Source organism: Oncorhynchus tshawytscha, linkage group LG01 (genome assembly GCF_018296145.1).
Source record: "Oncorhynchus tshawytscha isolate Ot180627B linkage group LG01, Otsh_v2.0, whole genome shotgun sequence".
Taxonomy (NCBI): Eukaryota; Metazoa; Chordata; class Actinopteri; order Salmoniformes; family Salmonidae; genus Oncorhynchus; species Oncorhynchus tshawytscha.
In genome coordinates this window covers 68,525,000-68,542,161 of record NC_056429.1, presented here as the reverse complement: position 1 = coordinate 68,542,161, position 17,162 = coordinate 68,525,000, and the positions used below count along the sequence as shown (strand labels likewise).

Genomic DNA, 17,162 nt, shown 5'->3' with positions numbered 1-17,162 from the left:
AGCAGCGTTACCCATCGCTCTACAAAAGCCGCGGCCCTTGCAGAGCAAGGGGAACAACTACTCCAAGTCTCAAAGCGAGTGACGTTTTAAATGCTATTAGCGCGCACCCCGCTAAATACCTAGCCATTTCACATCGGTTCCACCAGCCTAATCTCGGGAGTTGATAGGCTTGAAGTCATAAACAGCATTGCTAAGAGCTGCTGGCAAAACGCACTAAATTGCTGTTTGCATACCCCACTATTTATTTTACCGAACCGCCTTGCTTTAACCGCTGATTTTCAATAAACATTTGGAAACTACATACAGTTTACATGTCAACAAACTAACCCAACCCAGTCTGTTTGCCCCAGTTGCCCACGTGTCGGTTTTGTTGCTAAACAACCAACCCGTCTATAATTTCACATTGTTTTGTTTTTTTATTCTTTATTTTTACAGTGGCATCCACAATTTAGCAGCTGTGATGCATATAGGGGAAACACTGAGCATGTGGTGGCAGGAATACATACTCCTCTTTGAAATGGAAAAGCCTCCATCATCCAGTGGCACGCTCCATGGTGCCAGGCAGGAGGGCAACAAAAACAGCACATGCCTGTCTTGTGATTTGTTTTACTTCTCACATCTGCAACTTAATATTCATGGTGAGAAAATAGTCCATCTGTAAAGCAGTTTAGGCAGATGTGCCAGTGGAGAGAGAGAAAGTTACAGTAAGCTGTGATTAGCTTACACTTCCTCGTCACACTGTGTACTCCTGAATTATAGATCAGCTCAGAGTTCATTGCTCTTCAAGACTGGGTCACCTTACAATCAGATAAGGTGTTACTGAAGTGCTACACCTTCAGTTCTGTAGTACTATGTGTTGCTGAGATTAAACCGTGTTCTCACAGTGCATCAACACAGAACATTTTTTGCAATAACAAGGTGTTTTTTTTTTTAAATGCAGTTGCTCAAAAATAACCACAACCCTCATTATGCCAGTATGTGGATCCTGTTGGCACTGTATGCAAACTAGACAGTGTTCTTTATCCCGATAGACTGGAGTATACTTATGAGACAGTGTGCTCTGCTGACAAACCATGCTTGCTGATATACTAGCCTCTCCCTAATACAGTACTCTGCTGCCGTATGCAGAATGCAGATTTCCCTCCTCCCTTCTCTTCCTCACAGGAAGGGAGGGAAGGAGAAAGGTGAGGTTTGCTCTGAGACGGCTGTGTTTCTGTCTCACAGGACCCCAGTCTGTTTAAGCAGCTCACTACCCCCCCAACTCCCCAGGTTCCACTACCGGCACCTCTCAAATGGGGGCAAGTGTGCAGTAGCGTGAGAGTTGGGGAAGGGGTGTATGGTGGCTTGCTTGCTTATCAACTCAATGCTTGAATCACAACTGTTCTGCACACAGTGGGTTGCCTTAGCAACATCGATGGGGTTTATTCTCCCCAGCCTGGTGAATGTTCCCTGGGCGTCTCGCTCGCACACACGTGCACATGCACACACTTCTGGAAAAGGCAGTGCAGACTTAACTCCTCTACGGTGAACGTGATGTGATTACAAATATGTAGACAGGCTTAAGCTGGTCAGATAGAAGGAGAAGAGGACATGCAGAGAGGAGAGGGAAAAGCAGGAGAGGTAAGAGCGGGAGCAGCTCCATGGAAACGAGCTGCACCACAGCAGGCTTCCTCTCTCAAACTGTAACACACCAGTCTCTCACCACATGTGACAGACAAGGAAAGCACTCCTATTGTTGAGGATTTCAAGAAAAGCTGGAGAACAATAAACCTTTAGACAGGATTGTAGGTCCAATTCAGAGCTGAGATAAGCGTGCACAAGTGGGACTTTCACATAAATGAATCTAATTTAATGAGTTCGGCGCAAAGATTTCAGAATACCTCCCTGTGTGAATAGTGGCATAAAACATGGTCTCTAATGTGCTTGGTTATATCAGATGTGCTGTAATGTAGGTCAGAATCAAATCCTCTGGCCGTAAATGACTGTACACATACCAAATTTCATAGCTTTAGTGATGATTTGGATACATGACAAACATCTCATCAACGCATCCATGTAATAATACCATCGGTCACAGTCAGTAGTACCACCAACTGATCAAACTACCCCACGAGTCAGACTGTCAATGACCCTTGTTAGCGAGGCCAAACGAGAAACCGAAGGACCCAGTCAGATGGACAGACTTCATACATGTGAAGGAGGAGAGTACATAACTATTAGTCCTGTCCTCCCTTTGTTTCCAGAGCCATCAGTTAGAGTGGTTTTAATATAGCCCCCTGGGGATGCTGCTGTTGCTCATGACCAAGGTAGAGGCACCTCCACGAGGACAGCCTTGGCCCACACTGCCACCACTCAGAGACTAGCATCTGGTGGCAGGTACCAACACTGCCCTGTCTCTCCTACAGATCAGGCTCTTTTCTTTCTACTTTAATCTAAATTCATCTTGAAATGTGCTGTTCTTTTACACATGCTCATTAAGACAACTACAGTGTAATTCGACTATGGAGAAGTGCACCTGCTGGAGTGTCTGTACTGTAATGTCATGACAATACTTACTATAGATAGAAAGAGTGGTGTAACTCAAGGTGCGAGAGTACCGAACTCAGGTCATCCTTGGCGAAATAAATAGGCGTATTTCTGTACTAAAGCAGGTCCTGGTGACAGATCTTTTACTCTGTCACAGGGATGTCCTCAGGCAGACATCCCCCTTTATTTGATCTATGAGGAGGCCACAGAGGGGTGATTGCACCAATTATCAACCTTGGTCGTGGCTTAATAGAACACTCGCCAAGCTCTTCTGCGGAATACGCTTTAATGAATTAAAAACCTCTCATTATGCTATATTAAGACAGGGGCAGTACTCATCCAATTATAATTTCTCTGAACACGGCGAGGTCACTGACACAATCTCTTTTTGTATAGATAGTCATGATGCTATTCTCTATTATACTTTGCTCCAGTGTGGCTTTAGGGGCATTGGCTACACAGCAATGCAGAATCTAGATAAAGGCTTGGTTTGATCCGATCCACGTTAGTTCTGCGCTAATTTCTGATGGAGCCGACATGACAGCCTTTACCGTGAATGTGATCTCTGCGAAAGTCGGGGGAAAGGCCATTAAAAGCTGCAATGTCAGCTGTCCAGCGTGCTGCGCTATGAATTGAATTCCGGCCTCAATCTATATTGCATCTGCCAAATAAAAAAATAAACCAACAAATGACAACCCTGCAAAGACTGCTGGCAATGATGATGTGCGTGTACCAGCTGTCGGCACAGCTCTGACATCAACAGGACATTTAGGCTTAGCATGTGAGATTGCATGAGTCGATGCATTTAGCCCCGAGCTACAAGTAGCCTACATGCCCTAATAAACTGATCTGCTCATGTTTCAAATGCAAAGGCCATGAAAGAAATCCCTTAGGGATCAGGCATACGCAGTTCCCAAATTAAATAAAATGTTGTGAATTGCCGACGATTCAAAGAAAGCAAAAGAACCTCTGGCTTGAACCTTTCCCATAATAACACACACTTAAATCTTTCCATGATGAAGTCCAAGACAAAAACAACAACATCCATCCTAGGCTCTGCTCTCGCCATCTCAGCCCTCTGGCCCACTAACAGACAGTCTTTGTGTAGGTCAGCAAGCCTCAGCCGCAAGGGGAACTCAGTCCCCTGGAGCCTCCAAAACAAGGTCCACTACTCCGGGGATCAGCATAGACACATACAGCATTAAAGTGTCATATGTGGAGGATTATTTAGCATTAGGATGATAGCAGAGAGGATGTGAGCTGTGAGTGTGCCAACTCATCTTTATATGGCTTCTAAAATGGGCATGGGGTAGGGGTGAGGTCAAAAGATACATTAGGCTCAGTGCCCTGAGGACCAGGCCCTGTGTGTGAATGGAGCGCTGTTCCCTTTAATGCAGTGAAAACAAAATGAGCTACTGCCTTAACACACCCCAAAGCAAAGCAGAAGGGCGATCGCTAAAGGGCGATGTTACACAGCAGGTCCACTCTTCAATTCACATCGGTACTGAAAAGTGTAGGGCTATAAGTCATCTTTTTATTTTTTTTACTTGCCGTGATGCTACGCACATGGAATTTGTTTGGCTAGCGAGAGCTCCAGAAAAATATGCATGCATGCATGCATGCATGCATGCATGCATGCCAAACAGAGACCACCAAATAAATAGGCCTAACAATCATTTGGATTGAGTAACCAAGAAGAGAAACCTTCATATGAACAATCAACAATACTGGCAAACCCAAATATCATTACTAGGAATGCACTTAAAATGTTTGGAAAAATGTAAAATGACCATTTCCAGTGTGAAATAGAGTTAATAAGTTAGATCTCAAAACCACCTTCTGGACTCTGGACCCTGAATCACCAGTTAGTACTCAGTGAACTGTTGAGTATTTGGAAAGCACTCCTCACAGTTGAATTCAGTGGACTACGAAGTACCTGGGAGCGATGCATCCACCAATGATTACCTCAGGCCCTGATCCTTATGACCAAAGCCTAGCTAAGGAAGGTATTATGTACAGTTGAGTAATGAGGATCCTGAAAGAACATGAAAGAATCAATAGCCTACTTCGTAAATAAAAGGTGATGCCATTTTTTAAATTAAAATCTTGTGCACTCCTAGTGTAATAAAAAGTCAGAACTAGGAATGCGTTGGTTCTAATCAATCATTCCTTCTGACAGAAACAAGTCACGAGCATTGTTCCTTCCTACAAAACCCAGCCGCAATAGTGTCATACCGTAGTAACACAGTATCCATGCCAACAACAATAGCACTCAATGAGCGACTACAAATATTTAAGCAGATAAGTTCAATAGCAGAAACCATGGGACACATGACAAAATGCATATTATGCATGCCGATGAGAGCGGACACCGCAATAAATAAAGACATTGTGGAACTATAGGCCACTCCACTTTAACAACCTCTGCACAAAGTCATTTTCCACGTGTCCCAAGACACTGGTGCACTAATAGGATGGGTCGATGGATAGATGGGATCCCAGAGGAATGGAGGTCTCTAGTCTGACACTGGAGCTCTGAAGAGGAGAGTTAGCTTAAGTATTACATTTGTTCAGTTGCAGGAGACTTTGAGCAGAGTCAGCACGATAATAGAGTAGCTTAATAATGTTCCTCCTCCCGAGATTCAAGAGTGAAGCTACAGTGCAGAATCGACAGACAAAAGGATGGTAGAGCTGGCAACATAACCACCCTATATGCCAAATAAGCCCTGCAGTGTCTACGTGCCCACTTTAGTATGATGTTAACTCCATTAGTTGAAAACCTAGAGAATTTATTACATTTCCATCTAGAACACGTAAGATTAAAAAGGGATGAATTAAAAGGCAGGAACAACTGGGACCACAGCAAAGACATTGTTCAATGTCAAAGTGCCTCTCTCTAGACTTTGATCAGCCCCAGTGGTGAATGGCTGGGGCCCGCTGGCCTGTTTTCCACTAGCCTAGTTTAGGATCAGCCAGGCAGGCCAGTCGTAGAGGTCTATAACCAGCAGCACTGAAGCACCAGGGTGAACCTTAGCCAGGGCAGAGATAGCAACTTAAGGCTGGATAGTAGGCAATCCCGAGCCTAGGAATAAGGAGTAGTGTGCTAGAGGACGCTTCAATTCAAGACCTCAATAAAATCAAGGGGTCTGTTGGCCAGACCTTTAATCTGAAATCATTCCTACACATTAACCAATATCATAAGACTGGGCTTTTCTTGTTTCAGTGGAGCAATTACTTGTGTTCACTAATCAGCTAAAAAAAATTTTTTTAAACAGACAAAAAAACAATTGCTGAAAGTCACGAAAGAAACGTAAAAAAAAGCCATGCAGTGTTTGCTGGCAGCTGGTCCACTGATCTCAGTCAAGTAGTTGTCATTTACACCAAAGGCCAGCCCTCCATCAAATCTCAATCCTTGATGAATGTGAATGAGGTAATCAAGTGGATTTCAAACAAGTCAAACGGACTACGCAGGTCTACACAAAACACCACAAGAAACACTGCTGTCCACATGAAAAGGAAAATGGCATGGCGTTTCCAGTTAACAGAGTAGTTGATTGTGGGTGGTAAAGCCACAACGACAATTGAGAGACTTGCTACAAACAGTGGTGGCTTCACTGGATTGACAATATATAAAACATGAGGTTAGCACAAAGGCAGGAAAGGCTAGGAAAAGATTGAGGACACCCACCGTAGAAGCATTCATTGTGCATCTAAGGCTAATGCTTTCAGCTTGACATGGCCACTTGGAAAGTTGATGTTCTTACTTAAACCCAAGCGGCTAATAAGGGTATTAAGACACTTGGTTTTGTGACAGATTATTTTGAAAGACATTTTGAGAGGGCCTAGCAGAGCTTTCAAGGCTTATGACATTAATGTCGATAAACAATGGCCCTGCGTAGTGAGATGTTCAAGATGTTCCAGGAAAGTCGCTTAGCCAAGCATGTAATAGCAGTGTCCAGAGTCCTGGTCATCATCCTACTCTACAATATGGTATGTTGATGAGCATTGGGCTTACGGGGATGTGACTGCGTAGTTTCTGCTTTGAGACTTGCAGATGACGATAGGAAGATAGATGGCGGCCGACTGGAGGGAACATCTCTGTCCAGATTGAGGAGAGGATTTCCCACGGCTGTGTCAGACTGTTCTGCTGGGTAAATCCCCCATAGTCAGCTCCACATATTCCTGCCGTTGGTGTTGTGCATCCTGGATCAAGTGCATTTCCTGATTATCATTCTGAGTGTAAAGACAACCTTAGACGACCAATTATCTCTCCCAGCATCAGCACCTTCAGCAGAAACACCAACATATCGAGGCTGAAATTCTTTATCGTCCTCCATGTTAATTGTGTGTTCTCTCTCTCGGCTGTGAGGTTGGCAAAAAAGTTGGTGGACAGAGGTGCTGACAGCCAGATAAACTTCCCTTATATTAAGGCCAGAGCCCCTCCATTCGCAGTCATTGTGTATACCAGATCTTGTCACCAGGAAGCCCCCCTTCCTCCCTCTATCCATCAGATTAATGGGAAGTCTCATTACTTGAGCAGAATGGAAATATCAACCACGCTCTGAATTGACTCTCACATGCAAGAACCTGATATGATCTAATGCAATGAAAACATCAGCCAAGCAGCAAAACTGAGACACTACTGGCAGACAGCTTTTAAAGTTACTATAGTGGGTAAGTAACTCCTCATAGTGTGTCTGTTTTGATACTGTTGAGCGCTCACAAAACTGAAGCCAAAATACATCCCAGATCTTCATTAGTCAAAGCGTGAGACGGAGAACCACATTAGTGTGCTACGTTTCAGCTCCAAAAATGTCTAACATGTCTGCATGCAGTTCCCTTCCATTTATAGAAGCCTCCGTGACATCTGGATGGAGGTCCCCTTGCCACATCACACCAGCCACAGACATCTTCAAATATGTGTGTGTTTATACTTATTTTCCAATGTGTGTGTATTTGTTTATAGGCTAGTTTAAACTTGATTTTGTGCACGTGTGTGTGTACAAGGCAGTCTCCACTGAAACGTGTCTTGCTGACAAACCTCAGGGTAGAAAATGTCATTGATCCCAAAGAGCAAGGAAGCTAATGGCTTTAACAGATCAGCACAATGAACCAGACCTCAGCACCAGATGCAATCTGTATCATTTTTACATTAGAGCTTTAGGGTTAACTGCCCACTCACCTGGTAGTACGACTTTATCTGCCGGATCAGGATGGAGAGGTTTTGTATGCGCAGTGTTGAGTCATTGTTCACATTCTTGTTGGTTCTTTGAACAGTGGCTTTTGGATTTCTGTGGGGGAAAAAATAGATGAGAATAAGAGCAGAGTAGACAAATCCGTTTGTAAATTGTCTTTCTGCCTTTCAGTCAGTCAGTAAAATGCTGCATTAGCAGTATAGTGTTAAATCAGTGTTTGAACATTGACATTTCTCATGGTTGTGTTGATGACCCCAGTACGAACAGAGCCAAGTCTAAACCAGGACTAAACCAGGACCAACCCTGTTCCAGGAGAGCTACCTTCCTGTAGATGTTCAATCCAACCCCAGTTGTAACAAACCTGATTCAGCTGATCAACCAGCTAATTATAACAAATCAGGTACACTAGATTACGGTTGGAGCGAAAACCTACAGGACAGTAGCTCTCCAGGAACAGGGTTGGAGAGCCCTGGTCTAAACTTTGGAACGTTTGTCTGTGTTACAGGACAGTTTGTAGCGAAAACAACTCACTTAACTATTACTTGAGTCTGGTGTGCGAATCAGAGGGAGTGCATCAAATCAAAATCAAATCAAATTTTATTTGTCACATACACATGGTTAGCAGATGTTAATGCGAGTGTAGCGAAATGCTTGTGCTTCTAGTTCCGACAATGCAGTAATAACGAGCAAGTAATCTAACTAACAATTCCCAAAAAAACTACTGTCTTATACACAGTGTAAGGGGATAAAGAATATGTACATAAGGATATATGAATGAGTGATGGTACAGAGCAGCATAGGCAAGATACAGTAGATGATATCGAGTACAGTATATACATATGAGATAAGTATGTAAACCAAGTGGCATAGTTAAAGTGGCTAGTGATACATGTATTACATAAGGATGCAGTCGATGATATAGAGTACAGTATCAACGTATGCATATGAGATGAACAATGTAGGGTAAGTAACATTATATAAGGTAGCATTGTTTAAAGTGGCTAGTGATATATTTACATAATTTCCCATCAATTCCCATGATTAAAGTGGCTGGAGTAGAGTCAGTGTCATTGACAGTGTGTTGGCAGTAGCCACTCAATGTTAGTGGTGGCTGTTTAACAGTCTGATGGCCTTGAGATAGAAGCTGTTTTTCAGTCTCTCGGTCCCAGCTTTGATGCACCTGTACTGACCTCGCCTTCTGGATGACAGCGGGGTGAACAGGCAGTGGCTCGGGTGGTTGATGTCCTTGATGATCTTTATGGCCTTCCTGTAGCATCGGGTGGTGTAGGTGTCCTGGAGGGCAGGTAGTTTGCCCCCGGTGATGCGTTGTGCAGACCTCACTACCCTCAGAGCCTTACGGTTGAACTACCAGGCGGTGATACAGCCCGCCAGGATTCGATTGTGCATCTGTAGAAGTTTGTGAGTGCTTTTGGTGACAAGCCGAATTTCTTCAGCCTCCTGAGGTTGAAGAGGCGCTGCTGCGCCTTCCTCACGATGCTGTCTGTGTGAGTGGACCAATTCAGTTTGTCTGTGATGTGTATGCCGAGGAACTTAAAACTTGCTACCCTCTCCACTACTGTTCCATCGATGTGGATGGGGGTGTTCCCTCTGCTGTTTCCTGAAGTCCACAATCATCTCCTTAGTTTTGTTGACGTTGAGTGTGAGGTTATTTTCCTGACACCACACTCCGAGGGCATTCTAGTATAGTCAAGGAGTACTATTGAGATGTGCTGCCCCAGGGCTAGGAGCGTAACTTATCAGGAGTGTCAACCTGCATTAACAGACATTCCAGACATACTAAGCATGGGTGTGGAACTTCAGAACAATACGTCTTTTCCTTGCTCTGAGTGCATGAGGAATGCATGACATTCTCCTAGCCGACTAGGTGAAATACCTGCCGATGTGCCCTTCAGCAAGGCACTTAACTCCGATTGCTCTTGTAAGTCACCCTGGATAAGAGCGTCTGCTAAATGACTAAAATGGAATTGCATTGACATTTTTTTACAACAATCTGCCTTTAATGAATCAACATTTTAGTAATTAAATCATGCATTCTAAATAATTTAGCATTATTATTTTCAAAACTACGTTCATTACACTTTATGAGGAATACATTATGAAACTACCTGAAATTCAAAAAAAGGGGTATTGAATTGAATTCTTAAACACTGACAGGACAAAAGCAGAGGAATTTCCCCTCATCTGTCCTCACAGACAATCAAGGTTGACCCAATTTCTGAGTCCCTCTCATCTACTGTCTGTTAGTTCAGAGCTGTGCTTTGATGATCATCAACCAAAAGGTTTTGGACCAACATGGTTTACGAGCTCAGAGATTAAACACACGCAGGCCTCCACTGGGCTCCTTCACTGGCCAGATGGCTTGAGTTCAGTCTCTGGATGCTCTCCTCTGACCTCATTTCTTACTGAAGCCAATCTGATGGTGTGTCCATGCAGCGTTCCAATGATCTACTGGTCTGGAGATTTAAAAGCGTCGCTGATAAAGCGAATGATCTCCCAATGTTGGAGGATGGGACAATTATTTTTGACAACAAAATCTCTAAATTTGTTGTGTGGCCATTAAACCCAAATGGCATGGCATGTTCATTAACTTCTTTGGGACTGGGGGGGCAGTATTGAGTAGCTTGGATGAACAAGGTGCCCAGAGTAAACTGCCTGCTACTCAGGCCCAGTTGCTAATATATGCATATTATGCATTATTATATTATTATGCATATATGCATATTATTAGTATATTTGGATAGAAAACACTGAAGTTTCTAAAACTGTTTGAATGATGTCTGAGTATAACAGAACTCATATGGATTTTTTCTCAGGTTTTTGCCTGCCAATCAGGAAGTGGGAAATCTGAGGTTTGTAGTTTTTCCATGTCATTGCTTATCGAATATACAGTGTCAATGGGGTCATATTGCACTTCCTAAGGCTTCCACTAGATGTCAACAGTCTTTAGAATGTTGTTTGAGGCTTCTACTGTGAAGGAGGGGGGGGAATGAGAGCTGATTGAGTCAGGGGTCTGGCAGAGTGCCATGAGCTGATCATGTGCGCTCACGTGAGAGCAACCTGCGTTCCATCGCATTTCTACAGACAAAGGAATTCTCCGGTTGGAACATTATTGAAGATTTATGTTAAAACAATCCTAAAGTTTGATTCTATACATCGTTTGACATGTTTCTAAGAACTGTAATAGGACTTTGTCTGAACTTTTGCCTGGACTTGCCCGCGCCTCGTGAGTTTGGATTGTGTACTAAAACGTGCAAACAAAAAGGAGGTATTTGGACATAGATGGACTTTATCGAACAAATCAAACATTTATTGTGGAACTGGAATTCCTGGGAGTGCATTCTGATGAAGATCAAAGGTAAGTGAATATTTATAATGCTATTTCTGACTCCACAACATGGCGGATATCTGTAAGGCTTTATTTTGTTGTTGGAGCGCTGTACTCAGATTATTGCATGGTGTGCTTTTTTGGTAAATCTTTTTTGAAATCTGACACAGCGGTTGCATTAAGGAGAAGTGTATCTATAATTCCATGCATAACACTTGTATTGTCATCAACATTTATGATGAGTATTTCTGTAAATTGATGTGGCTCTCTGCAAAAATCACTGGATGTTTTGGAAGCAAGACATTATTGAACCTAACGCGCCAATGTAAACTGAGATTTTTGGATATAAATATGAACTTAATCGAACAAAACATACATGAATTGTGTAACATGAAGTCGTATGAATGTCATCTGATGAAGATCAAAGGTTAGTGATTAATTCTCTCTATTTCTGCTTTTTGTGACTCCTCTCTTTGGCTGGAAAAATGGCTGTGTTTTTCTGTGACTAGGTACTAACCTAACATAATTATTTGGTGTGCTTTCGTCGTAAAGCCTTTTTGAAAATCGGACACTGTGGCTGGATTTACAACAAGTGTATCTTTAAAATGGTGTAAAATACGTGTATGTTTGAGGAATTTTAATTATGGGATTTCTGTTGTTTTGAATTTGGCGCCCTGCAATTTCACTGGCTGTTGGCGAGGTGGGACCCTACCGTCCCATATATCCCAGAGAGGTTAAATCTATTGTAAACAGGGTTGTGTGTTTACCTGCATGAGTGCATGTACATGTGTAGCATGTGCGTGCAGTCATACATGCCCGCATCTGTGATCCAAGCTTTCAGCATTCATGTCTAACACAACCTCATGTGTACACGGCTAATTTCAAATTAACCTTGCACAATTTCTCCCCTCACCGTTAACTCTGTTCTAGATTTGGCTTCCATGGAATTAGAACACTCGGTGAGGGATAAAATTAACCTCTTTAATGCGCCTCGGTCATAATACTCAAAATGGAAAATAGGCCCGTTGCCAAGCAACTGATAAAATAGAATAAACAGAGTTTCCAGCATCTTCCTGAAACCCCCTGTATTGTTAAGACTTAGCAGTTGGCCTATAAAAAATTAAATGGCACTTCATAAGACCAGAGAGCTATCATTGAACTATGACAACATTCATGATTTTTTATGAAAGCAACTATCCTGAGAAGGGGAGCGGGTGTCAATAGGCATTTTGAACAGCTATGCTCCCACACACACACAGTCCCCTCAGTCTTGCAAATCAGAAAGACAGGGTCCACTTTAAGGGCACTTTGAATAGCACTGGCCACATAACCCCACCGCTCACTCAGAGCCCCTCTAGAGGAGCACTTTGGGGGTGGGGTCGTCTTAACCCCTAATTAAATAGCATGGAGCGAGCTGAAATCCTTTCAAGCCGAGCATTGCCTGCACATAGGGAGCTGGGAAGGAGGATGCTAATTTAGTAACTAACTTCTCTATACATCACAGAGCCAGAAACACACAGCCAATTCAATGCGCCTTGAAAACACAATCCCAATCCTGCCGTGGCTCAGTTTTTTTAGACCGAGGCCTTCTCTACTCCTCCTCCCTCATTGGACTACATCACCCCCAGTGTTAGTGACTGCAGGAGCCTGAATAGGGCACTTTGTGAGGTAGACAAAACCCAAATAATGTACCACGATGATCATATAGGCTTCAGACAATGGGGAGTCAACATACAAGTCAATAGTCAATGCAGAGCACAGTACTGCCCAGGGCGCTCCTGCGTTGCATTGGGAAATAACCTACTTCTGACATGCGGCATCAAAGTCAACAGGAGCAGAGAGTAGAGCAGGGGCAGGCTGCCCAGCACGAGGAGGACAGAGCCAGTGAGCCTCTTAGTCCAAACACACTAGTGGGGAGGAGTGATTACTTCCCAGGCACATGGAGGGCTAGCTGGGGGAATCACCAGAGAGGAATGTGGATGATGACTACAGTTGTCCCACTGTGGTGAGGCGGTGTTCAGAACTATGCAGGCAGGATGACAGTGTGTGTGTGTGTGTGTGTGTGTGTGTATCTCATGGAGCTGCTATAGTGTTGCCCAATCATTTCCATTTTTCAGCTCAAAGCTCCTGAAAGCCACAACCAGTATCACGACAATCTACTGTAACATACTCTTTCTACAGTACAGCACACGTTATAATATCCAAGGAGAGGGAACAGCTGCAGTAGGTTCTGCACCTCAGCCTTATTTTCGTGGCCTTGTGCTTTAACGGGTAGTTTGGTTCTGTATGAAGCTGTGGGTCATTCATGTACATTTCCATAGGGCCGTTCCTATTCCTGTGAGTCTCTGCAGGCCTTGTTAAAGCAGTACCCCTTCAAGGTCACAACAGCTGCTTCCTGCATGTCTGACTCACAGGGCTTTTTTCCAGCTTATAAACATCCTCCTTCAATACCGTAGTCTAGTGACCATGTAAGTGAAGCACAAGACATCAGGCATAATAATAATAAATAATAAATGCCAGCTGTTTACATTACCATTCAAAAACAGAACCACAAGCTCTGTTGTGTTCACACCAACCATAGGTAGACACGGAGAGAGGTCTTGGTTCAGGCAGATAAACGGAATGTCGGCCCGGAAGAGTGGGAGATGCGACGCAGGGAGGATGGTCATTAATGTTTGGTCTGTGGCAGATAACGGGAAAGCAGCATGGTGTGGGATGTCTGTCTAGCTGGCTGTCAGTGGTAGCCTATGACTGAAGCCTTTGATCTCCAAAGGAAAAATAACCTAGCTTAGGGAAATTCAACAAATATACACCAGCCGTCCAGCAAGAATCCAAACTATACCCCGTCTTCCTAAGCAGGAGATGAAACAAAAGCAGGAAGCATGCTGCTCAGTGAAAACACAGGGAGACAGCGTGCATGGAGACGTGTTGTGTCTGGTTCAGCAGTGTTGCAGAGGTGGTGGTTGTGATGCCGTCCTGTCTTATCACCCAGTTTTTTCCAGTGGAAAAAAACAACCTGTTTGTGTGAATTGGGGAGCTGCTGGAGATTTTAATCCTATATGGATTAAGATAATTCAACTGTTGTCCTTCAACAGAGCTTCCTCTAAACTGCTGCACCACTGCGTTAAGTGGCCATGTCGCGTTGGAAGTGGGCCGCACTCGTCTGTGATTTTGTCCTGACTGAGGTGTTGAGGGAGAGGCTCAGGTACAATGAGCATGTGGTTTCCCTACAGCTGCTGCACAGCTTCAGGTGGAATTAACGTGTGTGTGTGTGTGTGTGTGTGTGTGTGTGTGTCACATGCTCATTAGTCTCATTCATCTGAGATTCATGGACTGAGGTGATGTATTGAGCACTGAAGTGGAAAATAGCAAACTAAAAATATCACTTCCAGAATTGAGGGGGGATGTAGTTACCCTTGATACATACATTTAGCTTCAAAAACATGTTTAGCTCTAAATTGTGCTACAATTTGGCCTTGAGGTCAACCATCCCAGACACTGAAAATGCAGCCATTCACCTTATTACAACTGTGGACCTGAACCATTGTAATGTATGCCAGTACAACCAGAAAAAAATAACCTGCTTTTTGACCAATGCAATGAATTTCAATTCTGTCCAGTCTGTGCTCCACACAAGAAAACAGACCTACAGTATATTGCTGAAAGGTGGTCTAATTGGTTGGGCAGTAGTGACTGAGGGGCAGGACAGTGACACCATGCCATCTGTGAGTCCAACTAGCCGTTAGATAATCCAGCAGGGCCTCTGTGCTTCCTGGACAACTTAAGTCTGCCTGCCTCCCTGTCAACAGCTTGGAGAGATACTACAAAATAAACATACAGATGCTAAAATCATTTGGAGCCCCTATCTTTGTACAGTACATGATGAACCACACACATACAGTATTCAACATGAGAAGATTCAAATGGTAGTAAGCCAAACTCACTATTTGTACAACAAGCACTGCAACTCGTTACATGTTCATTTTATGCAGTACATGATACACCCTCTACTTCAAAGCATGCGAATCTGAAGGTCTACACAGCTCTGTGCTAGATGGATGATGCCTGTACGCCTAGTAGAAATGTGGTTTTAAATGGATTGTTTGATCTATCAGACATCCATTTATCTTTCTAATGGCTGCTCATGGACAAGACTGAGCACCCCTTTACGAGGCTACATTGATCATAGGCAGGTCAATACCAAGTATGCCTACCGTTACACCCACGATAACAGCACTCGGCAGGAGTTTCAACACAGACTTGGGCAGTGAGAGTGCGTATTGTTGGGCAAAGCCATCAACTTTACAGACCCACTGGGCAGTTAATCTTTTTCATCACTTAACGCAGCTCTCCACTCTGCATACAAACTCAGCGTCACTGCAGACAACATTAAGTTTAGTAGAAATTACATGTTGAATAAACTGAAGTCATATGAGCTGTAACATGGTTAACATGAACTAAATCTACGCTTTTGTACAACTTCCCTAAATAAACTGGAAGTCTGAGTTTTGATATGGCCGAAACAGACAAACATGGGGGGAATAATAATAACTTCATCTAGCACAAGGTAAATATTTACCAGTGAATATCTTAAACCAGCCAACGCAAGATGAACATGTAGCCTTGACGAAACGGAGAGTGAGACAAAGACCTGCTTCCCAACAGATTTTGACAATGTGCCTTCTGTGTGGGAGTCTTGCTGGGCAGACGAGTGCCAACAGCTGCCCAAAACTGACTGTGCACGAATGCACACACACACACACAGCTAGGATGAAGTGACTGGCCAGCCCCAACACCCTGCCGGCCAGACAAGCAAAGCTAAACTACAGTTCATTTAAACTGAAAACTGCTCTTGGGATGAAAATCAACAAATCCAAATATTAGGCTTTGACTGATTATATTGGCAATTATAAACAAGGCCTACTGGTATGACTGGAGTAATGGATATGAATACAATACCAAATTTGCCACAAAAAAAAAAAAAAAAACACCCGAGTAGAGTTTGCAAGGTCATTGGCAACCTAGTAAGATTTGAGGCCTGATGAGTGTTGCCAAGGCAGCATGAGCACAGCTAGTACCGAAACTGTGAGCTAACTGATACTCTGGGCCAGTAGAGATTAGACCTGTTAATAGAATGTGTGAGAAGTAACAAGCTCATAGTGTGAGAAGAAAGTGCTCTGCAATAACAAAAAATGAATTTATTTGATGTCTGCCTTCTGATTTTGAATCCAGAGTGATAATGCCCATAATAAATAACTTGGGTTAGGGTTCATTCTACTCATACAGGATAAGTAGGCCAAAGTTGACATAGGCTACCTTTTAATGCAAACCTAGCCCAGACAAAAGCATGGGTGGAAACCAGCTTCTTTTGTATAGTGCGTGTCAGTGGTCATGGCAGAGATGGATGGATTCCTCATTTCTACTCCTCAAGGGGTAGGCTGGGTGAGTGAGGTAGAATAGCTGCCCTCTGTATTATTCTAGCAGGCAAGAAGAGCAAGCGCCAGGGAGAGGTCTTCAGCAGGCTGCAGATTGCAATTCACATTCTGACATTTGTCAGTGACTGACTGCTTGAGTGGAAGATGACCTGCTGCAGACTCCGCCATCATTACAGAACTCATGAAACAGTCTGCTTCAAAATACCTACAACTCATTCTGATTAGACCACCTAATCTAGTTGCATCGATGGCTGACATACTTCACTAGTGAAATGTGTCTGTGGAACGGTTTAACATTTGTCCTGAATTTGTGTCATGAATCCACCGTAACCTACAGTGCAGGGCAAAACTTGATGAGAGTGGCCAATGGATCAGAAGCATGCGTGGCCATTCGTTCATGTGAAAGACAGAGAGCACCCATAAATGACAGACAGGCTACTACTTACATCTCAAGCATGATCTCGTTTAAATAAATGCCATCCAACAATTCAATGTATTCCGATAGTTTGGTGCCATCGTTTCCTGATGAATGCCCAGCCGCCTTAACCTGAAAAATATGACAATACACACCAAACCGGTCATCAAAACCAAATCACTTGTTAAACAGGGCATTTATTTTGGATACCCTGATTAATTGCTTTGCTCAAATTCCCATAGAAT

The 17,162-nt window shown here is 43.4% G+C and overlaps 1 protein-coding gene across 7 annotated transcripts in view; it reads right to left on the bottom strand.

Annotated features, from left to right (window-relative positions):
• Positions 1 to 17,162, bottom strand: part of LOC112255436 (girdin) — a 97,121-nt gene that overhangs the window by 79,169 nt on the left and 790 nt on the right. For all 7 annotated transcript variants that reach the window (XM_042324587.1, XM_024428423.2, XM_042324591.1 and 4 more), the window contains exons 2-3: positions 16,949 to 17,049; positions 7,709 to 7,817 (exon numbers count right to left, since the gene is read on the bottom strand). In XM_042324587.1, the coding sequence (XP_042180521.1) occupies positions 7,709 to 7,817; positions 16,949 to 17,049 (210 nt within the window). The remainder of the gene's footprint in view (positions 1 to 7,708; positions 7,818 to 16,948; positions 17,050 to 17,162) is intronic.